Source organism: Microtus ochrogaster, unplaced genomic scaffold (genome assembly GCF_000317375.1).
Source record: "Microtus ochrogaster isolate Prairie Vole_2 unplaced genomic scaffold, MicOch1.0 UNK180, whole genome shotgun sequence".
Taxonomy (NCBI): Eukaryota; Metazoa; Chordata; class Mammalia; order Rodentia; family Cricetidae; genus Microtus; species Microtus ochrogaster.
The window spans coordinates 65,593-91,784 of NW_004949278.1; the positions used below are offsets into that span (position 1 = coordinate 65,593).

Sequence of the window (26,192 nt, forward strand, 5' to 3'; positions counted from 1 at the left end):
GCTCTTGTAGACCAGGCTGGTCTCGAACTCACAGAGATCCGCCTGCCTCTGCCTCCCGAGTGCTGGGATTAAAGGCGTGCGCCACCACCGCCCGGCCCCTAGTCATTTTTTAATAATTATATATATTCAATACAAATATTTCTTTGATAAATATATGATATGCATGTATTTTACCCTAGTTTGTAACTTCTGTTGTCACCTGTCTGACAATTTCATTTGTAGAGCAAAAGTTATTTTGTGAAAGTACAATCTGTATGCTTTTCAACAACTTTACCTAACCCAAGGTATTGAATGTTTTTTCTTAGAATATTTTTAAGAACTTTGATTTTATGTATTGATTTCCAAATATTTGTAGGTCAGAAGCTAAAATATACAATACAAAAGGGCCTTGCAGCTTTTCTTCTCTTACTGTCTTAACCCTCCCTTGGGAAGCAGCTATCAGGATAAACACAGAAACTTTATAGATCTAGTCTGCTTTGCATTAATAAAAAACAAAGCCTGAGATTTAGGTCTAGGGTTAATTTTTGTATTACAAATGGCCAATTCTTGCACCACTTGATATAAATATTGTATTATCTATTGTATTGTCTTTGTTCCTTTGTCAAAAATAAATTTTGTCTACTGCTTGGTTTCCTAGTACATACTTTTCTTTCTCTTGTCTTTTTGTTGAGGATTTTTCTGGTCTTTGTTTCTTGGTTTCCTCTATATTTTGGTTGTCTTTCTCACCCCTTCCCCTCCAGTTCTTTTTTCAAATTGAAGTGTATGAATAGGATTTGTTGAGGTTTTATGTATCCATGTTTAAAGTTCAGAAGATGTAAAGAATTTGTATTTTGTCTTTACTTGTAAAATATGACAAAATGAATCAACTTTTTAATTGTAATTCTAAATATGTCTTTCTTACTTGAACTAGTGATCTTAAAAAATGATGGTTTCCCTGTAACCAAACAGTATAGTTCAGAACTTGTACAAAGTTTCTGTGTATTATGGTTTCTTTAGAAAAGAAACAAGGTAATATGAAATTGGTATGGTAAGGAAAGTCAAGATTTTATTCCTTATCATGATTTTATTTTATTCTTAAATTATAAGTGATGGTCCCTGTTTCTTCTATAGATAGCAGTCTTAATTACTGCTGACTCACATAGAAGAATAACAGTTTTGATAGCTACTTTACATTACAACGTCTTTAAAGTCAACGTTTTTCTTTCGTTTAGAGTATACTATTTTTTTTTTGTCAAACCCATGTAACTAGGACCTTACATATTTAATTTAGTGTGTTATCACTGTACAAATAGGAAAAGTACAAGTTTAACATTTCTAGATCAATAGGAAAGAAAAGCTTTTGACTTATTTATTTGGGATGCTGGTATTGAATCTAGTGTACAAGAACCTAGTATGCAAGCTTTATTACTGAGCTGTATGCCCCTAAAACTAACTTTTTAACACTTTAAGTATAAAGGTTGTATTTTGGCATTTAAGTAAAAATAGTACTTGATGTCAAAACAAAATAATAAAAATGGAGCCCCCCCAAGATTCAGAGAATTTTTTTCTGCAAAGTACACTAACATGTAACAACATGTCAAACATGTTAATGTGCCGTCAAATCTTAAATGTACATTTTTTAAAAGTTTCTGTTTAAGGTATTTCATTTCATGCTGCTTTCATTGTTTCCACTTTTTGAAGATTTATTTTTTAAGTACATATATTTGTGTGGGTATGTGCACTGTATATGAGTGCAGATGCTCATGAGTACCAGGGAAGTACAGGTGGTTGTGACCCACTTGGCGTGGGTGCTGGGAACTGAACTCTAGTCTTTTGCAGCACATGCTTTTAGCTGCTGAGCCATCTCAAGCTCTCATTGTTTTCAGTTAAAAACTCCCTGTTTTTGTTAGTACTCTGCAGCAACTTGACATTCTTCAAGAATTATATTGGGATTTCCTAGTAGTATGAGTGGATTTATTTTCAGTGGTCCTTGTAGACAATTTTTTAATCTAGAATTGACTGAGTTGACTTTATTCTTATACCTGAAACAGTTGCTTGGCATTTTTATTTTCTTTAAGTGATCTTTGTCCCAGCAGATGGAGGTCCCTCCTCTTCTTTGTCTTTCAAAAAGATGTTCTTAGTACTAAAGAGAATTAAATACCCCACCCTTACTTCCTTTAAACTCTGGAGGGCTTCTGAAGGATAGAAATTATTTGGAAATTCTGGGAGTGCTCTCAGTACTTTTCGTGGAGTAAGCTGTTTTACACACGTGAGGCTTTTTATAATCTTTGCAGCCTCCTGAAGTAACTTCCCCAAGCTTTTCCTCAGATCCCCAGAGTTCAGCTGCTTTTTATGCCTTTAGCTGATTTTGATAGTCCTACCTTTCTGTAACTGTTTAATTTTTTTCTTCCCCTGTTTCTCAAGTTTCTTATTCTTTGGAGCATCTGCTCTTCGTTTTGTTTTTCCACAGGGTCCTGTCTTGTGCTGCACCAGTCCTCTTGCTTCTGCTTCTGGAAATTGCCAAGATTCTTCAGCCCTGCCGCACCTGCCTTCTGCCTAGACCTTGAGCTGTTTTGGATACCTGCCTACACAACTTGCCGCCATTGCCTAGTCCTCCCTGCATTCTGTGTTTTCTTCTTTTTCACCCCTCTGTTCCTTTCTCCTCATCCCATGCACAATGAATAAAGGATGGAAAAACTGCGGCCAGAAGTCTTTGAGTGAGGCATCAATGGATGAATATTTAGGCAGTTTAGGGCTGTTTCGGAAGGTGATTGCCAAGGATGCCTCTTGTCTTTTCCGGGCTATTTCCGAGCAGGTAAATATAAATATGACACCTGGATACTGTCTTGTTTGTAAGTTTTCAGAGTGAGATGTGCCATGTTCGAGTAGCTCCATCTGTAGCTTACTGAAAGAAACAAAAGCGTTACTTTTTCTGTTTTTTTCAGTGATAATATCCAGGCCCGCCTGAAAAGTACAGTGAAATACTGTGCTATTGCTGATTAGAGCAAATACTGTTTTCCTGTGCCTACTTTTCTGCTTTTCATTTTCAGTTTGTAATGGGGGAGGGGTAAATTAATGTGGGGTTAAAGAAAACTTAGAAATGAATCTCAGTTGTTTGTAAGCGTGTCCTCCCTTTTGTTTTATGCATAAGAAAAAGATTAATAGATTGTACCATTATGGAGTTGAAAGTCTAGGAGAGAATTATTAGCCTTCAATCTTACTAGAGATGACCATTCATAAGATGAGGCATGGCTTCTTCGCCTTTGAAGACCAGGTGTAGTAACAGATGGACTTAATTTTTCTGTTTCCAACATGTGTTTTAGATTAGGAAACTAAATGTCTAAGTTCGTTGTGTTAATTGAGAAGCTTCTATTTCAAATGACATGACAGTGAGCTAGTCTTATCTTTTATAGCTGTTTTACAGCCAGATCCATCATTTACAAATCAGGAGAGCTTGTGTCTCATATATGAAGGAAAATCAAGAAACTTTTGAGTCTGTAAGTAGAATATATGCACTGAACAGAGTTGTTGGTAATGTGTATAATAACTGGGCAAATTTTTTTTTTTGCATATTTGCCTCCTGCTTTTGGAGATTTGTTTTCAATTTTCTCAACAGGTTTCAGTGAACTGTAAAATAATGTAAAGGCTTCTTTAAATCTCGATCAGTTTTTTTTTTTTTTTTGGTTTTTCGAGACATGGTTTCTCTGTGGCTTTGGAGCCTGTCCTGGAACTAGCTCTGTAGACCAGGCTGGTCTCGAACTCACAGAGATCCACCTGCCTCTGCCTCCCGAGTGCTGGGATTAAAGGCGTGTGCCACCATCGCCCGGCTTGTTGATCAGTTTTATCCACACCTGAGAGAAATACTGTTCCTGACATTGAGATGCAAGACTTATGTTCTTATGCAGCATATCTCAAGTATTTTGTGCATACACATAACACTGGGGCTTTTGTTAAACTATACATTCTGATGCAGTAGGTTTGAGCAGAGGCTTCAGATTTCTGCATTTTAATCAAACTTGTAAATTAAGGGTGCTGTTACTTCCTAGACCACAGTTTGCTTAACAAAAGATGTGTTAAACATACTTTTCAAAGCTTGATCTTCCTCTCCCATCCCCCTAGAAAAGTTTATGCTGTATTTAAGTGTCTTTTCAGTAAAAATTAGAAAAAAATACCAGTCAATCTTAAGGGCACAAGGGCACCTATGAGTGCGATAGATAAATTCATTATTTTAAACCTCTGTTATACATTACAGTGTATAATAATATGTATTATTATAATATAATAATAATAACTGAAATACATTATAGTTCATGGTCAAAATTTGTGCTATTTAAATTACTCTATTTAGTTCATGCTAGGTATATATCAGAACTATAGAGAACGTGGGTTTTATTTCAGTTTTTTATAGAGGCATATTTACAATAAGATCATTCATTTTAAGAATAACAGTTTTAGTTCTGAGCCATTTTAAAAGTCATTGCAGCTGCCATCAAAAAAAAGCGAGGTAGACCATATCCACCACCAGAAAAAGTTTGTTGTGCCCAGGGCTTTTTTTTTTTGATACCAGTGAAATTCTCTTTATATTAGTTTAACTTTGTATACATGTCTCTTATGAAGATTTTATCCTTTTGATTGTTGGTCTTGCTTAATTGATTAAAATTGTAAAGTTACATAAAGTTGACATTTTATGTTTTTTTTTTTTTTCCGAGACAGAGTTTCTCTGGTTTTGGAGCCTGTCCTGGTACTAGCTCTTGTATACCAGGCTGGTATCGAATTTACAGAGATCCGCCTGCCTCTGCCTCCCGAGTGCTGGGATTAAAGGCGTGCGCCACCACCGCCAGGCTAAAGTTGACATTTTAAAAGAAACTGGAAGGTAAAAGCACTTGATGAAATCCACTAATATGTAGACAGCTTCCGAAATACCTTTTTTTCACTCGACTATTGTGTATATGTTGATCTGGAGGTGCTGTGAACTAGTCATTTAATCCCATGTACAGACTGCAGATTATATTTAAGACTATATATGTCTACATACATATACATATGAATGTGATAAAAAAGAAGCCATGAATTTGATAGAGTGGGAAGGGGTATATGAGAGGGCTTGGAAAGGGAAGGGAGAAATAAAAGAAATATAATCTCAAATAAAAGTCATTAGATACTGATATCTGTAGAATATAATCAGATTGCAGTAAAATTATTTATTTGGTTAAGTCAAGTTTTTTTTTTTTGTTTTGTTTTGAAGTATGTGGAGGGATCTTTTGAGAAATATCTTGAACGGTTGGGAGATCCCATGGTAAGTAAGTTCAAATATGAGAATATCATCTTTTCATGGTTGTTTGAAATAGTAACCCAAACATACATTTATGTCTATAATGCCTCAAAGTATTTAAATATTTAACTGTGTTGAATAACAATTATTGGATAAGACGCGATGGCCTGTTTGTGTTGATTATTGAGAATTGTGTTGACAGTTTCTGTAGCCTGCTGAGTGTACACAGTGCTTGGGAGAAGGACAATGTTGGGAAACACTTAAAGCCTTTTCGCTGTAATGGGAAAGAAGGATGGTAATGTTTACTAATTTTTTTTTTTTTAGAGACAGGGTTTCTCTGTGGCTTTGGAGCCTGTCCTGTAACTAGCTCTGTAGACCAGGCTGGTCTCGAGCTCACAGAGATCTGCCTGCCTCCCGAGTGCTGGGATTAAAGGCGTGTGCCACCATCGCCCGGCTTGTTTACTAATTTTTAAAAATTAAAATTTTCCTGATTGTTAGTTCTTTTTTGCAGAAGGAAGATTCATAATAATTTAGAAATACTTTTATTTGATGATAGTAATCAATTTTTAGTTAAATGACATTTAGTAAATACTCTGCCACCTTTTTTAAAATAGTAGTTATACTTTTTATACTTTTAAAATCATGTTATTACCTTATGGCTAAGTAGAATTTTGGGTCCATTTGAGTTTATATCATAGAGTTGCTAGCTATCTTAATTTTCTCATTCAGAACAAATTACAGTGTGTTATACAAATACTTTCTTGAAATATCAAATAGCTGGAAAATGTTGTAAACACTAATAGTTCTGAAAGTTTATCAAAATTCTGTGTTTATATTTAGGAGAGTGCTGGCCAGCTGGAATTAAGAGCTCTTTCTTTAATTTATAAGTAAGTTGTACCAGAGGGAAAATGAAAGAGGAAAAATATGAACATGAGTGGGAATGACTGTGTATAATTAAGATTTCTGTCAGAGTCCCTTTAGGACAGGTTAAATTTAAAATCCATTTGATAGAGTTCTTGGGTGAAGAACCCTATTACTGGTTCTGTCCTAGAGTTTGTGTCTCTTTGAGAGGAAGATTATATGTAAGCCAGGTGTCCTGGAACTTCCTTATAATAGTAGAACTGAGCAAGGGAGGCTGAGGCAAGATGATGCTGAGTTTAAGACCATCTTGGGGTACACAACAAGATGTTATCTCAAGACAAACTAAGAGGCTGAAAATGCTATACTGGTAATATTTCCAGTAGGAAACCAGGATAGCTGTCTTTTAAATCTTATGAATGCTTGACTTTTTAAAAAAATATGTTGTCACTAGGGTACTGTCATTTCTATTGTAAAGTTAGAACAAAAAATTTTAGATACTTCAATAATCGAATGATCCTTCAAATGTTCACATTAGGTTTTGATAATAAAACTTCATGGGGAAATTAAGAAAAGTCTTACAAGGCCTTACAGTTATAGCTATCTTATGTATATACTAAGTAATCTCTTCCCATCTACCTTTGTTTTCTACCTGTAGTCGGGATTTCATTCTTTACCGGTATCCTGGAAAGCCACCAATACATGTCACAGATAATGGCTTTGAAAAAAAGGTAAGAAAATGAATGTTGACTGAAATATAGTTGAATGATGCTGCTGGTTTACCACAATACTAAGAAGTAAGCCTTCTGACCTAATTAGTGAAACAGTAAACCTAATCTTGAAGCCCAATGTGGTACCATTGTGCTATTGAGTCACCTAATAAACATTGTCTAACTGGTAATAATGTATGCTAGCAGCCTTTTCCTCTTTAGTTTGTCATTCTCATTGGTATTAGCTACCTTTTAAACAGATTGTTCTTATCACCCACAAAACTACATAAAACCCTAGTTGGCTCCTCATTGACCAGAGGAAGTTAGGTGTTCAGTGTCATTTCATTATCTTTTATCCTTAGTCTACATGACATGTTTCCTGCTAGTTTAACTTTCCCACAGTCCATTGTTTCATCCTTTAATTGTTAATTTCTTGGAAACATTCCCAACTTCCCTGAAGCTCTTTTCTTCTGTTTATTCCCTGGTTGGTTTCCAAGTCATGTAGTTTTATCTCCTCATCTTTACATTTCTATTTTCCTCACCTGCAAAGTATCTTGAGGGCTTTACAGTGTAGTAGAGTGCTTAGAAAATAGCCCAAAGTAGTTGTGTTTCAAAATGCTCAGCTGGTAATCGACTTTCTTTTCCAAAAGAGTATCCCAAAAGGTTTTTAAGAAAAGGGTTTTAAGTACTCAGTCAGTAAATATGGGACTGCAATATTTCAGTTTTGAATCTTATTTTAGACCATGGAACATAATTCTGGCAATAGTTTACGATGACAAGAATAGACATGAGAACTTTGATGTTATAGTAATTTAGGCAAAAGATCTAAACTAAGGAAGTGGTATTAGGATTAGAGATAACTGACTGGAGATGGAAATGCCTTAGAAAAATATAAATGGGGTCACTTATTTTACCAGTGGCGATCATCTAATTCGTTCAGCAAACATGATGCCCTTATAGTATTAACAAATGCTTTTCTGGACTTTGAGGATACCAGTACTTGATTAATAAAATCTTTTTCCTAGAAGCTTTAGGGGGTATAAAGACTTTCATGAAATAGTTAATTACAATTAAATGATTAGTTTCATACTACAAGTAATGCATAAAATGGACATAGAGAAGGAAGATACCCACTTAAGCAAGTTAGAATGCTTCATTGTGGTAGTGACACATTAAAAAACTAAGTCCATCAAACGTGAAGGTCTGTCTCTTCATGGGGAACCTTATATGCAAAGGCATGGAAGCAAGATACCCTTTGGGGATTTAATTAATTGAATGTGGAGGGGAGTGCACAGAAATATAGACTAGAGCTGAATAATGAGGGGTAGAATAGGCCTTGTTGAAAATTATTAGTCTTTTCATTGTACAGAATATTTAACCAAACGAAGCTTTTTCTCGTTATTATGAAAATTTTCAAACTTAGACAAAGTAATTAAGAAGCATTCATGTGCCTGCCACCACTAGTCTCTTAACGCATATATTTCCCTCTCGAAAAATTCACCAATCCATTTTTTTTTTAAAATCTTAGTTGAAGTAAATTTTGGGCATCAGTGCACTTACCTCTTAATACTAACTTTAAAAATTTTAAGCGAAAGTATGAAATAATCAAAATTGTTGAAGAAATAGCATGTTCTTGTGTATATTTGAGCAGTAGACAGCTTCAGATGAGATTTGGAAATTTAGATCCTATTCAGGGATCTTCAAACTTTCTATTTCCCTATGCTTGCTTCTGAATTTTTCCTTAGAGCGTAATTCATAGAATAATATTGTGCATATCTGTATATTCACCATCTAGTAGTTCTTATCAGTGTACAGTTCCATTTTTAAATGAGTCTTGTTCATTTTGTGGATATCGACATAGTGGGAACTGTTGACTGTTAGAACCGTAAGAATATAGAAATAATGAGAATGTTGTATGTACAAGCTAAAGTAGCATATTTGAGACATGCATACGGTTAGTATATAATTAGGAAAATGATATAATATCTAATTTCCATTGCTGTATTGCATTGCTTTTCATTTTTTAATGTATGTAGATAAAATCTTTCTAATTATGCAATGTACAGAGCTGGCATAATTTTTATTTTATGTATATATTTTGCCTGAGTGTATAATCTGTACCACATGTGTGCCTGGTTCCTGAGGAAGCCAGAAGAAGATAGCAGATTCTCTGGAACTGCAGTTATGTGGGTGTTGAGAATTGAGCTTGGGCTCTCTGGAAGAGCCGCTAGTGTGCTCTTCATCTCTAATCCATTTCTGGAGTCCCTTAAATTCACAGTGTGTAAATAATCAAAATGTTTGATAATAAGAGGAATCATTGCCTATGGAAAATGTGGTATACTTAATACAGGAAATAAATGAGTGTTAAATAAACAGTAAAATAAATTTGAGATCCATTCTAGAGCCTACAAAATTAACATAAATAAATGAAATTAAGAAAACTTGTCTGGTTGAACTCTAAAGAACTTTTCCATTCATTGAATTTTTTGTTACCATCCAAAATGTGTGATTTCATTATGGTATTTTCATGTGTGTGTTTCATGATAGCTTTTTTTCTAATTTATTCCCATTCCCTGCTACCTTACATCTTCCACTTCTTCTATACTGTACTAGTGCGCTTCCTCATGCAGAGTATCTCCTGATTTTATTTCATATGAATTTTAGCCTCATTCTCCCCCCACTCTTTTAAGCTTTTTTTCTTCCTGCTCATGATCTCCTTTCTATTTTCATGACACACACATATAAATCGAAATCTAGATTCTGCATATGGGAGTAAATGTATTTTTCTTTCTGAGTTTTGCTTATTGTGCCTAATGTAACAACCTCAGTTATACCCATTTTCCTAGAAATTCTATGATTTCATTATGACTGACTAAAACTTTGTGGTATACATGTACCACATTTTCTTTGTCTGTTTTCATCTATTGGTAGATGTCTAGGCTGGGTCAATTTCTTAATTTTGTGAGTAGTGCAGAGTAAACATGGATGTACAACTATCTGTAAAATATATTTACTTAGAGTCCTTAGTAGTTTAGTGAAGGCGTAAGTCACAAACAATGATAAGAACTACTAGATGGTGAATATTCACAATATTATCCTATGAATTACGCTCTAAGAAAAAATTCAGAATCCCACACCAGTTTGGAATTATGATTAATAGGGTGGTATTTATTTAAAGGGCAAAAAACTTACAGATAACCGTCCCAGACAACAGCCCTCTGCACAATCAAGAAGGAGTCTAGTCGCCAGAAATGGAGCAGGAAGCGAAGAGAACGAGAAGGGAAGTAGCCCCTTTTTTAAAGGGAGAGAGACCACGCCCCAATGGGCTGGTATCTCAGTGGCTATAGGCTGGAGGAGCGGAAGGACCTCCCGCAACAGTTTAGTTTTAGTTTTTTGAGGACCTGCCATACTGATTTCCATAGTATTTTGTACTGAATTACATTCCCACTATTATAATGTATGTGAGTTCCTTTCTCCCAGCGTCTTTGCCAGTGTATTTTGTTGTTTTTTAAATTTTAAAATATTATCATGTGTATGTGTGTGTATGCATGTGTTCATGTTTGTTTGTGGGTACATTTGCCAATGTACTTGTGATGGCCAAAAGATGATCTTAGGAATCTTCCTGTTTCCATGCTATTTTTTTTTGTTGGTTTTTTGAGACAGGGTTTCTCTGTGGCTTTGGAGCCTATCCTGGAACTAGCTCTGTAGACCAGGCTGGTCTCGAACTCACAGAGATCTGCCTGCCTCTGCCTCCCGAGTGCTGGGATTAAAGGCATGCGCCACTATTGGCCGGCTTCCATGCTATTTTTAAAAGAGACTTAAATTTTAATTGTGTTTATGTGTGTACATATGTGTGGTTTGTGGGCAGAAGAGTGCCAAGTGCCTGCAGAGGCCAGGAGTGTCAGATCTCCTGGAGCTGGAGTTAATAGGTAGTCAGTTGTAGGTAGCCTGATGTGCATGCTGGAAACTGAATGAACTCAGGTTCCTTTGCAACAGTGATAAATGCTCTTTACAACTGAGCCATTTTTTTTTTAGCCCACTCTACCTCATTTTTGAGAGACAGAGTCTCTTACTGAACCTGAAGCTTGTCTTTTCAGCTAGTTGATATCACTGAGCTTCTGGATCCTACCTATTTCTGTCCCCCTGAAAACTGGAAACTTGAGCTATTGTGCCAGGTTTATGTAAACATGGGGCATCTGAACTAGGGTATACATATGTGCCGAACAAACACTTTACTCATGGAATCATTTATGCATCTCTTGTTTTCTTGATGATAGCCATTCTGCTTGATGAAAGATGGAGCCTCAAACCCATTGTAATTTGCATTTATCTCATGGCAATGGATGTTTAACATGTTTTAAAATATTTTATTGGACACTTGTGTTTCTTCTCTTGAACTATCTGTTCAGTTCATTAGTCCATTTATTAATGGGAATTTTTTAATAGTCTATATATTAATTCTGTTTAATAGGTAGTTGGTCACATTTTTTCCTGTTTTAGATGCTTTTTTTAAAGATTTATTTATTATGTATACAACATTCTGCCTCAATGTATGCCCGCACACCAGAGCAGGGCGCCAGATCTCAGTACAGATGGTTGTGACCCACCATGTGGTTGCTGGGAATTGAACTCAGGACCTCTGGAAGAGCAGTGCTTTTAACTGCTGAGCCATCTCTCCAGCCTCGAGAGCATGGTAGGCAAATATTGTGCATTTAAGCAACACTTTTAGCCCCAGAATCTGTAAGATTTTTATTTGATCTTGTGAGTTTGAGACCAGTCTGGTCTACAGAGTGAGTTCCAGGACAGCCAGGGCTACACTTGTCCCTTGTTTCAAAAAATAAAAAAGATTAAACTCTACATTCCTAATGAGATTTTTTTTTTGAGTTTTCAATTGGAATTGCTCTTTCACTAGTGCTTGATTCAAAAACAGATTTTTGAGCAAAAATTTTAAAAATGTTTACAGCTATTACATGAAGAAATTTTGTCATAGGAAACATTTACTTAAAAGTTTTAGTTTAATAAACAGAGCCCTGGAATTGTTTTGTAAAGGCCTGGGAATTTAAGGAATCAGCTAAGAAGTTAACGCTTTATTTTTGTAGCCATATCAGTAACTTAAAATTTCTCTGGAAATGTCCTTTCTCCATAGTACATTCTTCATATTCTATTCTGCAGTGATTTTTCTTTTACCTTTTTTTTTTTATTAAAAATTTCTACCTTCTCTCCTCTTCCCATTTCCGTTCCCCTCCCCCACACCCCGTCCCCCTCCCTCTCCAGTCCAAAGAGCAGTCAGGGTTCCCTGCCCTGTGTCCAAGGGCCTCCCCCCTCCATCCAGGTCTAGGAAGGTGAGCATCCAAACAGGCTAGGCTCCCACAAAGCCAGTACATGCAGTAGGATCAAAACCCAGTGCCATTGTCCTTGGCTTCTCAGCAGCCCTCATTGTCAACCACATTCAGAGAGTCCAGTTTTATCCCATGCTCCATCAGTCCCAGTCCAGCTGGCCTTGGTGAGCTCCCATTAGATCAGTCCCATTGTCTCAGTGGGTGGGCACACCCCTCGCGGTCCTGACTTCCTTGTTCCTGTTCTCCCTCTTTCTGCTCCTCATTTGGACCTTCTTTTACCCTTTTGAACAAATTGTTTAATGTTTGTCTTTTTTCACTCTGTCTAGATTTTGGATAGTTGGATAGTGGGATATTTTACATAATTTCTCCAGTTATTCCAAGAAATTAAGATTGGACTTCCGACATCTATTAGGCTTTCTGTTTTGTTCAGCAATTGAATTTGTGAAAAATTCTATCTTAATGCAAATCCGTAAGTCAGGACTTGTTTAGTGAATTTCAGGAATGTGATTGAGGCTGGTGTTTTTTCAATCTTGTTGCATAAAAGTCATAGTTTCTTTTTGAAGTGTAGATTGTATTTTCTTATTTCTACATTTGCTTAATGTCTTTTAAGAATAAAATTCAATTTAGTTTATTAACTGCTGATTTCCATCTTAATTTTATGGTTACAAAAGATATGTTAACAATTATTCTGTATGTTTTTCTTTAGATTCTTCTCTGTTATTCAAATAATGGTCACTATGATTCTGTGTACTCAAAAGAATTTCAATCAACTGCAGGAATTTGCCAAGGTATAATAAGTAAATGTATGGGTGTGATTTCAGATGATTTGTTACCAGTCTTTAAACTGAAGGACTTTTAAAACATTGTTGCCACCTATAGAACCTAAATGCTGGCTTATGAATGTTTTAACATTGTTATGACAATTCTGATTTTGGTTCTTTTTCTTCCTTCAGCTATATTATATGAAATGCTTTATAAAGATGTATTTGCTGTGGATGAAGAACTATTGAAAACTGCAGTTGATTTGTTTCGAAGTGGTTCCAGGAGAAACAAAAACCATGCTTTGACTGGAAATGTAGAAGGCAGTACTGATCAGAAAAGCTCAACCCAGGATAGGTACTGAAAGAAAAAGGTTGTCAACTCTTATGATTAAGGGTTGTCTGTCAACTCTATGATTTCATACTTCTTTGAGTTAGCATCTGAAAGTAGAAATAGCCTGATTACATATGTGCACATCTATGTATGCTAGGTATAAATTGTTTTTAATTGGAAGACAAAAGTTTACCAAATTGTATTGTAAGAAATGCTCAGACTTAGAGTTCAGTTAAAGTTAGAATCATCTTTTTTTCTAGAAGAGACTTTAGAATTAGTATTCTCCAAATTTAGTTATAAATAAGTTATTTGTTGATTAGACAGATTTCTGTACCTTTTGTCATAACATATGAGGTCAGATTGGGTTTAAGAATCTGCTTTAAGAAGACAATATAACATCCAGGTCAGTTATCTGGCTTAGCAGCCAGTACTTGTACCCACTGAACCATCAGAAGAATATTTTTTTTAAAGCTTATTTGGGAGCATGAGCAGTGGCAGCAGTTTTTTGTCCAAGTGAAGATTTCTTCATTCTTTGCTAATTTTTAAGGGCTTTGGATTTATGGAAGCTATAGTAGTTAAGAGGCAATATTACTACAAAGTTGCCAGCTTTAAACAACTCATTGATGCTCATGTGGTTTAGAAATAATGCCATGGCTTAGCTTATACTTCTGTTAATCATGTCACAAGATTGTAATGAAGAAGCTGTCCAGGGCTGAGTTCTTAACTGGATTTGGGAAATACACACTCAAGGTGCCTGGTAGCATTTTATTCTTTCTAGTTAATTGATAGCTTTAGTTTTTTGTTGTTGACTGATAGGAAGAGTGACCTACTCTGAATTTTATGAACATGGCTACTTGCTTTTGTACTGGCAACAGGGGAAAGAGATACCATCAAAATGGGTGGGCAATATGGGGTGTTTGTGTATGTGTCTATTTGTAATGTGATTACATAAGTTCTCTATGATTAGCAGCAGCTTGATGGCAGAGGAATCAGAAGCTGTGAACATTTAAAAGTGAGGATCACTGGACCATCTTAATAGAAAGTAATCTGCTAAGTATTTTTTAATACACACTTAACATAGAAAGCTAATGAGGATGTGTTGAAAACTTGCTTCATTTTTTAGAATTACCACTGAGTGGTGTGACGTAGGTGAGACATAGAGAAACAATTGCTGCATTTATATAATATTTTCTCTGAATCTTTTCAATTAGAATCAAAGAGATTGGTGCCAGCTCCAGTATTGAAAATACACCAGAAGACAGTAAGCAAGGAACAGAAGAACAGAAGGTTTGATATTTTCTCAGGCAGAGAATGTTCATACACTTGTCTTAGAGCACCATAACTTAAAATAATTAAAACAAAATAGTCCATTCTAATTATCTAGAGCCAAGAAGAATATTTTTTTCCTCTGTGGAAATCCTACTTTTCTAAATATGTAAAATATGTACTTTGTGATAATTTTTATTCTTTTTTTTAAAGGATTTTATTTATCTATTATGTATACAGTATTTTGCCTGTAAGTCTCCCTGCAGGCCAGAAGAGGGCACCAGATCTCATTATGGATGGCTGCTAGCCACCATATGGTTGCTGGGAATTAAACTCAAGACCTCTAGAAAGGCAACCAGTGCTCTTTAACCACTAAGCCATCTTTCCAGCTAGATGATTTTTATTCTTAAGTAGTAGAATTTTCAAAACTAACTCTGAACACTCAAAGTATTTTAGAAACTTTTATTTTGAAATTAAATAATATAAATTTAATACTTAGTTTGTAGTCAATATTCTGATATTGCTTCATTTTATCAAGTGACCTAAATATAAAATCACATGCTAATCATCTTAAAAGTTGAAGAAAGAGAAGAAATATTTCTATATGTAAAACCTACTTGATTTTAGACACATTTTGCTCTTTTAGTCTCTTGTTTTTAAATACATGGTAAATTTTTGTGCTTTTTTTGTTTTAATAACAATGGAAAGGGGAATTATGTACACTTTAAAAAAGAAGAGATGAACTTTGATTCATTTTTCATAAAAGGATGACTTTAAAGATGATGAGTTTATAGCATTACTAATTTTGTTTCAGTCTCCAGAAACTCCATCGAAGATTCCCTTTCCTTATAAAGTGCTGAAAGGTCTAGCTCCAGAAATCTATCGCAATATAGAATTTGATGCTTGGTTGGACAGTAGAAAAGGTAATAATGTATCAGCAGGGTAACTCTTAATCCCAGTAGATACAAGAGATCATATTGTAAGTTATTTCTTAGAAGACATGCTTTCATCAAACAGTTTGTCTTAGTTGGGGTTTCAGTTGCTGTGAAGAGGCATGACCACAGCAACCCTTATAAAGGAAAACATTTAATTTGGGTGGTTTGATTATAGTTCAGAGGTTTAGTCCATTATGGTCATCGTGGGGAGCATAATGGTACTGGAGAAGGAGCTGGTACATCTTGATCCAACAGACAACAGGAAGTGATCTGTCTCATTGGTCGTGCTTCAAGCATATATGAGACCTTAGACCCACCTCCAAGGTGACACACTTGCCCCCAAAAAACCACACTTCCTAACAGTGACACTCCCTATGAGATAATGGGGGACAAATTAAATTTCAAACTACCACACTGTTTAAATAAAAAAGATCAAAGGAACCTAGTACTACCTGTATGTGGTTTAAATCTATGAAAAGTAGGTTTATAAATGGAGCTATATATTTACCTGGGACTAAAACTGTGATGATGTACAGAGAAAGCCTGTAGGTAACTTAAGAGTACAATGGATGTTTAGTGAATGGAAAAAATACTTATCCAAAATTTAAGTATTGTGATTGTGTTGATTGATAAATAAATCAGGACAGTGAATGAGTTCTGACCTCACACATTTTTGTTTGGTCCATGAGCTGAGAATTAAAATTGCAATTTTTATTTTTTATTATTTACTTTTTTTTTTGGTTTTTCGAGACAGGGTTTCTCTGTGGCTTTGGAGCCTGTCCTGGAACTAGCTCTGTAGACCAGGCTAGTCTTGAACTCACAGAGATCCGCCTGCCTCTGCCTCCCGAGTGCTGGGATTAAAGGCGTGCGCCACCATCGCCCGGCTATTTACTTTTTTTGAGACATGAAAATTATATAACTCATTGTTTATTAAATATTTTAAGAATGGAATATTTTTTATTAATTTTATTCATTTTCACGTACATATCTATGTATACTCAGTACTAAAGGTGCATTGCATGGGAAGACAAATTTTGTACCCTCGTTATTTGATTTTTCAAGACAGAATTTCTCTGTGTAGCCTGGCTCTCCTGGAACTTGCTTTGTAGACCAGGCTGGCTGTGAACTTAAGATCTTCTGCCTCTACCTCAAGAGTGCTGGAATTAAAGATTTTTGCCACCATCATCCAGTCTAGAGGACAAATTTTAAATGTTCAATAACAAATGCCCTCACCCACAGAGAATTGATTAATTTTGAAAGTTTAGTGACGCAAAATATCTAAAATTGGCTGTCTGGCTCTTTATAGGACATATTTATGAAAATAACTTGTAATAAAAGAAACTCTTAATGTAAATTGTTTTCTGTAGATTATATAATTGAACTCATCAAACTAGCTGTTAATATACTGCTTGCACGGGATAATATCTTACATTCAACTTCTTGAAGTTTGATGAATTCAGCATGGTTAATTAGAATGAAAGTTAAGACCTTGTATAACATAAAGTAAAAGAAATACTTATAAGTACTTACACACATGTGCATGAGGCTTCTTGGTATTACTTTCAAATTGTGACTTTTGTGTTTAACCAAATCTTAAACTACAAATTTTTACCTAAGTGTGCTTTAAATTTAAATTGCGGAACTCATTTTGCAGGTCTGTTTAATAAATTGACCATAGCAATAACCCATCAAGGGTGTTAGAATGACCCTTTGGGACATTTCTTCTACTAACAGCATCATTAAATACATTGTGTTAAAGTAAATGAGGTAATTAAATAATGTGCAGTAAGAAAAAGGATTCAATTAAATTGAACTTTTAATCTTTTTCTTTAATAGAACTTCAAAAACCTGATTGCATAGAATATGCTGGAAGACTTTACCATTTAGGGGACAAGTGTCAGGTCAGTTCCTTCTCTAAAGATAATGATTTGTACCTTTAACCATTAACGTGAGTTGATTATCCTAGGCATTGTGATGCACGTCTGTTATCCTATCTCTCAGGAAGCATAGAAAGGAGAATAATACATTCAAGGCCAGGCTGAGCTTTTTCAGACTTTGTCTTAAAAAACAAGGGTTAAAGGTATAGCTCTCAGTTGTAGAATACTTGGCCAGCCTGTCTAAGGCTCTCAATTGTATGCCCAACTCAACAGCATAAACGTTGATGAAGACTTCTTTACAAAATGCTAGAAGAAAAATTTCTTTGTATTGTGTTAAATTTTAATCATTGATTTTGTGATAATTTGATGTAAATTGATATATGTCTCATATACTGGCTATGATCTCAGTTACTTTAAAAAAGCAGACATTGGGGCTAGAGATGGCATAGCAGTTAAGAAAGAACACTGCTCTTCCAAAGGTTCTGAGTTCAATTCCCAGCAACCATGCAGTGGCTCACAATCATCTGTAATGAGATCTGGTTCCATCTTCTGGTATGCAGGCATACATGTAGGTAGAACACTGCATTCATGATAGATAGATTAGATAGATAGATAGATAGATAGATAGATAGATAGATAGATAGATAGATAGATAGATAGATAGATAAATCTGCAAAAGTAGACATTGAATTACGTTTAGAGAGAAATGGTTATTTGGCTAAACACAGATTTGTCAGTGGACAAGACCAGATGATTTTATATATATATATATATATCTACCATTTTCTATCTTTCAGGTTTGCTTGGAACCAGATGGAAAATATTATAATGCTCATATTCAAGAAATTGAAAGTGACAAAAACTCACTAATAGTTTTCATTGAGGAACTGGCAGTAAAGTAAGATTGTATAGTAATTAAATTTAGTAGGTGTTTGCTCATTAGATTGAGAATTATCAGGATTCTAGTAAAGAAACTCAATTGTATCTGCTAAACTAATTATTTTGCTTAATAAAAGTCAATGTTGAGAAGTAAAATATCAAAATATGTTTCATATAAAAAATTTTCCATTCTAAGCCAGGTGGTGGTGGTGCATGCCTTTAATCCCAGCACTTGGGAAGCAGAGGCAGGCGGATCTCTGTGAGTTCGAGACCAGCCTGGTCTACAAGAGCTAGTTGCAGGACAGGCTCCAAAACCACAGAGAAACCCTGTCTCGAAAAACCAAAAAAAAAAAAAAAATTTCTTCATTCTAGACATTGGATAGTTTGATATATCAAGTCCAATAGAATTTTGATGTAATATTTATGATAATTTGAAAAGTGAGTTGTTGAGTTTCTGTCTGTGTTTCTTAGTTAGGCTTTCTATTGCTATGAAGAGACACTATGACCAGTCTTGGAAACCATTTAATTGAGGTGGCAGCTTACATTTCAGAGGTTTAGTCCATTATCATCATGAGGGTGGCAGGGATGACCATGGCTGTGTCTATATTGCTGGAAAAGTAGCTGCTACATCTTGATTCATCAGGCAACAGGAAGTAATCTGTCTCGCTGAGTATGACTCAAGCATATATGAGACCTCAAAGCCCACCTCTATAGTGACACACATCCTCCAACAGTGTATATTAAACCTGGGACCTTACACTTACTAGACAAGCAGTTTAACTGACTATTTCCCAGCCCTTACTATTTTTAATTTTTTTGAGACAAGAATTTAATTACATCATTTCTCACTTATCTCACTCTAAACCCGCCCATATACCTTCTCTTCTTACTTTTTTTTTATTGTCACTTGCACATGTATGTATATATTCTTAAATATATTACCTTTTCAGTATTTGTATGTACATTACTACTTTTTATTTTGAGACAGTAACTAGTTTTCCATTCTGGTCTTGAGCTTGAAGGTCAGATTCTGGCTAAAGGTTTTGTTTTGAAACATGCTTTCTTGATCACAGATATAGAAAATAAGACCATGACATGGCAATTTGATACTCCAAAAAACATTTCACTTTTTAATTGGTCAAAGTAAGTGTAATTTACATACCCAAATCTGATAGGAGTCTGGTTAGTAAATAATGATCTTTCATGGAAAGAAAGCAGATTTTTGTGAGTTAATACAACCTGTCATCATATTCTGAATGTGATAGACACTAAATGGCTGTAAAAGTATATAAACTAACAAGTGTATAGGAAAGCTAGTGTAACAAAAGACTTGAAGAAAATGTACTTGAGTTAGGGGTCGAGGTGTGTGCCTTATTTCTCACACTCAGGAGACTGAAGTGGCAAATATCTCAGCTTGAGGCAGTGGGTTCCAGGCCAGCCAAGGAAAACTGAAAAAGGAAATGTGCTTAAAACTGAAGCAGGAAGGCTACATTTGTTTACTTGGTTGAGAGCTAGGTGTGTGTTATAATGGCTTCATGATATCTTTCACTTCAAGGCATGCAGTTCCGATGACTAATGTAAAACCAGTCAACCAAGTGGCACTTCTTCCTTCCTGGATTACTATTCCAACCCGTAAAGGAAGAGGTTACCAGGCTATAACTGGAGGCTATTTCCCACAGATAGGTTTGTATCTCAACTGATTTTTTTTCTTTTTTTGTTATTTTATATTTCAGTTTACTTACATTATAATTTCTAAAGGTATGTCATATGTTCTGTTGTAGAGTAGCATTTCTTCCACACTGCTGTGCTAGGATAGCTAATGCTTTGGTGGAGAGAAGAGTGGTATCCTGTATATTCTAGATTGATCCTTGATGCCTATACCATTGGTACTAATAGGCTATTTTGCTTAGTCATAACAATAAAATTGTCTCTGGACATTAATAGATATACTCTTGTAGGAGGCAGGTGACAGCATTATCCTTGTTTGAGAAACCACTTTCTAGACTACCTCATAAACAGAGTTTAAGTATTTTCAAAGAGTTAGGAAGACATTTTATAAAAGCAACCAGATGTATTCAACGTATTTTTTTAGAGAAAAATAATTTGGGTGACCAGATGACTGTTTTCTGATGACCAAATCTGCGAGTATTAAAGAGAGGGTTGAAATACTATTTAAAACACCCATCAACACAGAAGTGAACTGTTTCTTTGGCCCTTCCAATTGATATATATCTTTGAAAAACTGCATCAATTTCTACTTTATACTTCCATACTTATTTTGTTTCTAAGAAAAGTATCTATGTGACAGTTTTAAGGTATGATGAGGATAGAGGAACATAACCATTTACTTTGGATATAATGCTTATTTACTATTTGTTTTTTGAAAGTTATGACAGATATGAACATGAAGCAACGGAAGAAGATGTCCAAGAAAGTTCGAGGAAAAGAAGTTTATATGACCATGGCTTATAGCAGGGGAGACTCGCTTGTCCCACCCAGAATTCAGCATAGTATGCATTTTGGGCATGACCCACTATTGTACTATTCACAGACAGCTGGCCAAATTTTGTCTAGTGAACATTTCTACCCTCAACATTCATCTCAAAGACAAGGTCGGGGATATGGGATGCCCAGGTAAGAATTAATTGATTTTCATGATAATGTATGCCATTGTTTTGGTTTTTAGAAATAACTCCCATACTGAATTATAGTATAATTGACAAATATAGCTTCTATAGTTTGTGCCAAAAGATAGCATGGAGCTGACACATAGTTATCCTTGTCATCCTTTGGCATAACTATATATTCATTGTCTACAAAAATGTAAGCACTTAGATGCTTAAAGATAGAATGCCATCAGAAACAAGTATCTATATGAAATATGCCTGTGTCTCTATTAGTATTTTATAGGCCCAACACCATTACAAAATGTTTTCAGAAACTATGTTAATTCTATTTAATTATTGAGACTTGCAAGAGTTAGGTATTTCTTTTTTTTTTTTAATTTTATTTTTTTTATTTTTAGGGATTCGTCTCACTTAGTAAACAGGCAAAACATGCCAAATCCTAAAGTTGGATTTTATCCTGGCCAAGGTAGAAGGTGCTGCCAGAGCTATGATAATGTCTCCTATAGGTCTCGGTAAGAATTTGAAGTATTAAAAGTTGAGAAAAAATTGGTGTGGGTAGTTTTTTTTTGCTAAGCAATGATAATGTGTACCATCTTTCTAAAACCTTAGTTTGGGGGCTAGAGAGATGGCTTAAGGAATAAAAACATTAGTTGTTCTTCTGGAGAACAGGATTCAAATCCTAGGGGATCCTCTGATCTCTCTGTAGACACCATACACATAGTGTACAGACATACAAGTGAGCAAAATACTCATACCCATACACATAAATTAAACCCAAAAGCATCTGTTATCAGGTACTTGTCTTCACTGAAAAATTAGAAGCAAATTACTGTCATATTTTAACTCATTTTCCCATTTTGATTTCCAAACTTAAGTTCTTTTAGGCGTAGCCACCGTCAGATGGAATGCATGAATAAGGAATGCCAGTATGGTTTTGTTCCTAAGAATGGTGTGGAAGAAAATGTTACATTTTATGCACTTGAAGGGAATGAGAATGCAACTTTACCTGTAAGTGGGTGATAACTTTACTGAAAAAGGTTTTTCTTTTTTTTTTTAAAATGCTATATGGTGAAATGTGTTTTTTTTTTGTGTGTATGTGTGTTATATATCATATATGATTTCTACCCTTACCCCACCCCTAGGATCAAAACTAGGCTTTGCATATGTAAAGTATTCTACCTCTATAATACATCCACAGCCCTAATTTTAACATTTCATATGAAATATGAAATAAAATAAAATCTTCAGAAACTATGAAGCCATTACCTTAGCGATTTATAGTTAAGAAAACATATTTTGGAGCTGCTACTGAGAAGATAGTGGTTTAGATCGTCTGGGGTATAAGGAAACTGACATTTTCTCTTTTATTGCTTCACCTCTTTTGGACTCTAAAGTATTAAAGTAGCGACATTAATCTTACCGTATTAACTCAAAATTTAATGTTTTTAACTGACGTTTAGAATACCCTTCCAAACTTTTCTCTGACAAATACATGTGCATATGTCTTTCTTTGGTACAGAGCAGTGGTGATTCCACTTCAATGGTTCCTGTTACTTCAGGATACCGTGTTGCAAGTCAGGGATATAACTCATGCAAACCAACTTTGAATTCAGAAAACAGCACTGACCATTGTGGCAACGGTGAGTGAATTAGTGCTTAGTAATTTTTGAAAAGTTGATTGTTGCATTTGTATATCAGAACTTGGAAATATTATTTTGGGAGTTTCATACCTTTCTGATAACTTGAAAGAAATATTAGGAATGGTCAGGTTCTTCAACAGATAAAGTGCCTGCCAGGCAAACCCGAGGACTGGAGTTCAAATCCCAGGGCCCATGTGACCCCAAAAGTTCTTACTTGAACTGAAAACATTTTAACATTTATTGAATGCTATCTACCATCCATTCTAGTAAATGATTATAATTTATTCGCAGTCTTTATGATAATTATGGGAAATACGGCATTTCTTTATTATATGTGAGGAAATTGAGGTTCAAAAGTCGACAAAATGGTAAAGGCTATACTCTTGATAATGGTACTGACACATATTTAACTTGAGATAAAGATTTACATACCAAAACAATTTACTTACTACCAGTGTACAATTCAGTGTATGTGTGTGCATGTGCATGTTTGCATGTATTCATATAATCTGCTCTACAATCTCATCCTTTCCCAAAGACCATTCCTCATTTATACCCAAACTATGATTTGTATTTGTCTCTATGTATACTTAAAATAGCTACTTTTCTTAGTTTGGCATTTGTTTATTTTTACTATTTACCAGTCAATGATACATTATTATTGAACGATTCTGGAGAATTATGTACTGTAAGGGTGTGTGAGACATTTTGAGTGACTTTATTAATAAGATTCTTCTAAAATTGTCTCTGCTACTTATCTCAGGGAATTTTGAGCAGAGATTTGTACTATTGACAGCTCACTTTGTCTTTTGTTGACTAATAAGAAGCTCAAATGACTAAGTCATATATTTTAGTTATGAAAATATGCCCAAACTGAACATTTTACTCTGCCAATTTAAAAAGATCTGTGTACACACATTTCTGTTTTCTAGGAGGATATCATGGAGATTATCTTTATTCTTCAGGTCAGTGAAATATAGATTTAATTTGATATTCTTCATTGTTTATTTATGTTAAAGTAAAATAATGCTCATTTTTTTTTTTTTTTGCTTTGGCTATATCCTCTAGAACAAGGCTATGAAACTTCCAGTGTATATACCACAACTGTATCTACAGCAAACCTGGTAGGTATTTAATAATAATTTATATGAATAGCTTATATACTGTATAGTTAGGGCACAGTGGAGGTCTGTAGGAGAGCTTGCTTAGGGACTCAGATGTGGCCTTCATTCATGATTGCAAGGCAGAAACTGTATGGTGTGCTGGCACTGGAGAGAGAACAATTAACCATTTTTTCCTTTTCATTTTACTTACCACAGCAAATCCCACTAGAGCCTTTCAGTGTCTAGAAAACAGAAAGTTGGAAATACTTTGATAGGACTAAGAATAAGAACTGTGTTCAATGTTATCTCCTTCCCAAAGTTAAACTACTAGCACTAGCTCTTACTCCAAAAGAGGTAACTGCAAAGCCCAATATTTCTGGGTAATATGTAGATACTGAATCCATATACATACATGTGTGTATGTATGCATATATATGTGTGTATTCATACACACACATATAATCTTGGAGGTCTAAAACTAAAAGCCTTCATACCATGCCTGCAGCTCAGTTTAGTCATGGAGTAGATGAAAAGTAATAATAAGGGGGCTGGAGAGATGGCTCAGCGATTTAAGAGCATTGACTGCTCTTCCAGAGGACCTGGGTTCAATTCCCAGCACCCACATGGCAGCTCACAGCTGTCTATAATTGATAGTTCTAGGGGATCCGACACCCTCACACAGAGTATATGCAGGCGAAACATTAAGTAAGTTAAGTAAGTAAGTAAGTAAATAAATAAATCTTAAAAAAAGAAAAGAAAAGTAATAATAAAATTCCTGCTTAGAATATAGGAATATAGAAGAAAAAAATTACTGATTTGTAGCATTTCTGAGATCTTGAGGTCATACATTCTGTTGTTGGTCTCTTAGCTATTTATGGGAACTATCTGGGGCCTCTTAGCCAATGATTCTAAAGCTTTCTCTTTCCTTGGCCATATTTGAAGTTGGAATTGATGAATAGTGAGTGACTTTTTGTCCTGCATTGTTTTTGGTTTTCTTATTTGTTTTGGTGTTTTGAGATAGGGTCTTACTATATAGCTCTGGTTGACCTGAAACTTACATGTAAATGGACTGGTCTTGAACTCACAAGAGATCTGTTGCCTTTGCCTCCTGGGTTCTGGGATAAAAGGCAAATTGACACCACACCTGGTATACATTCTAAAGAAAACTGGAGAGCCAGAAATTATTATTATTATTTTTTTGTAGTTCTTTAGTTTTTCGAGACAGGGTTTCTCCGTGTACTCACTATGTAGACCAAGATGGCCTTGAACTCAGAGATCCACCTGCTTTACTTCCAAAGCACTGGGATTAAAGGCATGTGCTACCACTGGTTGGCCCCCAAAATTATTTTATTTACTTGCACATATTTAGTTTTTGGCTTATGAATTTTTTAGCTGATTAATTTATTTAGATTTTGATTATCAGTAGCCATGTTGCTAATTCTCTTTGTAGATTAGATGCACTGCTTATATTTGCCTTGCTTTATTCTTCCACTTGATTCCAAGTAAATTTAGTACATCAAGTGCTAGTGAAGGATCCATAAATTTTCCAGGAAATAATTACATGTGTTGAATCCATTCAAGTCTTATTTTGAGTCATTCATCATAATGTACACAGAGATCTTAATTATTTTTATAGAAAAGTTAATGAAATAATAAAAAATTAAAGGTACCTATAATGATGCATACTATGGAACTGAGTTTTAACTTGTTTTTGTCATTCAAAGCTTTTAGTCTCTTCTGTTGCTGAAGTTTACAATAAGTGTTTCTTAACCTTATGATTCCTATATGCAAGAGATTTTATTCCCTTTCATTCCAGTCTACACATGGTGTAGACTACTAATGGTGTCCGTATACTTCTGTTAAAAAAGTCAAAACATTATTGACATTCATTTTTTAAACAACTGCCACAAATCATAATCTCCTTCCCACTTAGTTTTCTTTTGCTGCAGCATCCTGTTTCTAGTTACCAGTTTGTGTTGAGCTAAATTATGCTTTTGGATGCCTCCCCCACATCTCAGTGAACACTTAACTTTATTTTTCTTTTCATTTTCTTATGATTGTTACATGTTATTTTTACACATTGAGTTTTTCTGTTCCATTTCTGTGCATGGAAGTATCATTCATTACTTATGTCCATTATTTCCCCCTTTTTTACTTCTGGCCCCTTTTCAGTTCCTAATCAGCTGTCTTCCACTTTCAGGTACTTTTTATTTTAAATTTATCTCTTAAGTTTCCATATATGAGAGAGAACAGAAATTTTCTTTCTGCATATGGCTTAAGTTGTATAATGTGATATTGAAACAAAAAAGGCATTCCTATCATGTATCTTGGAGAAGTTGATATTTGAAGAACTTGTATAGCGACTATATTTTTGAATTGTTAACTAGTAGTTTCATGAACTAAATGTTTGTTTTTACGTTTTATGAAATAACATCATAGGAAGCAAGTAAAAATTCTGATTTAATTTTTTATCCTTTGGTTTTCCTTTCTTCCATTTAATTAAAAGCTTTTTCCACCCAAACTATTCTTATAAGCTTTTGTTTTTTCAGGTTTTATTTTTTTAATATGAACTTGAGTTTTATTTATTTATTTTTATTGCGAAAAGGGAAAAAAAA

The 26,192-nt window shown here is 34.8% G+C and overlaps 1 protein-coding gene across 1 annotated transcript in view; it reads left to right on the forward strand.

Annotated features, from left to right (window-relative positions):
• Alg13 (ALG13, UDP-N-acetylglucosaminyltransferase subunit) overlaps positions 1-26,192 on the forward strand; it is a 60,784-nt gene that overhangs the window by 14,316 nt on the left and 20,276 nt on the right. The window contains 19 exon segments of the mRNA XM_026778482.1: positions 2,450-2,513; positions 2,516-2,794; positions 3,393-3,476; positions 5,225-5,275; positions 6,092-6,138; positions 6,768-6,840; positions 12,865-12,946; positions 13,112-13,274; positions 14,462-14,537; positions 15,331-15,439; positions 17,288-17,352; positions 18,126-18,226; positions 19,763-19,890; positions 20,595-20,841; positions 21,233-21,346; positions 21,710-21,842; positions 22,354-22,474; positions 23,407-23,439; positions 23,543-23,598. Coding sequence (XP_026634283.1) covers positions 2,450-2,513; positions 2,516-2,794; positions 3,393-3,476; positions 5,225-5,275; positions 6,092-6,138; positions 6,768-6,840; positions 12,865-12,946; positions 13,112-13,274; positions 14,462-14,537; positions 15,331-15,439; positions 17,288-17,352; positions 18,126-18,226; positions 19,763-19,890; positions 20,595-20,841; positions 21,233-21,346; positions 21,710-21,842; positions 22,354-22,474; positions 23,407-23,439; positions 23,543-23,598 — 2,026 coding nt within the window.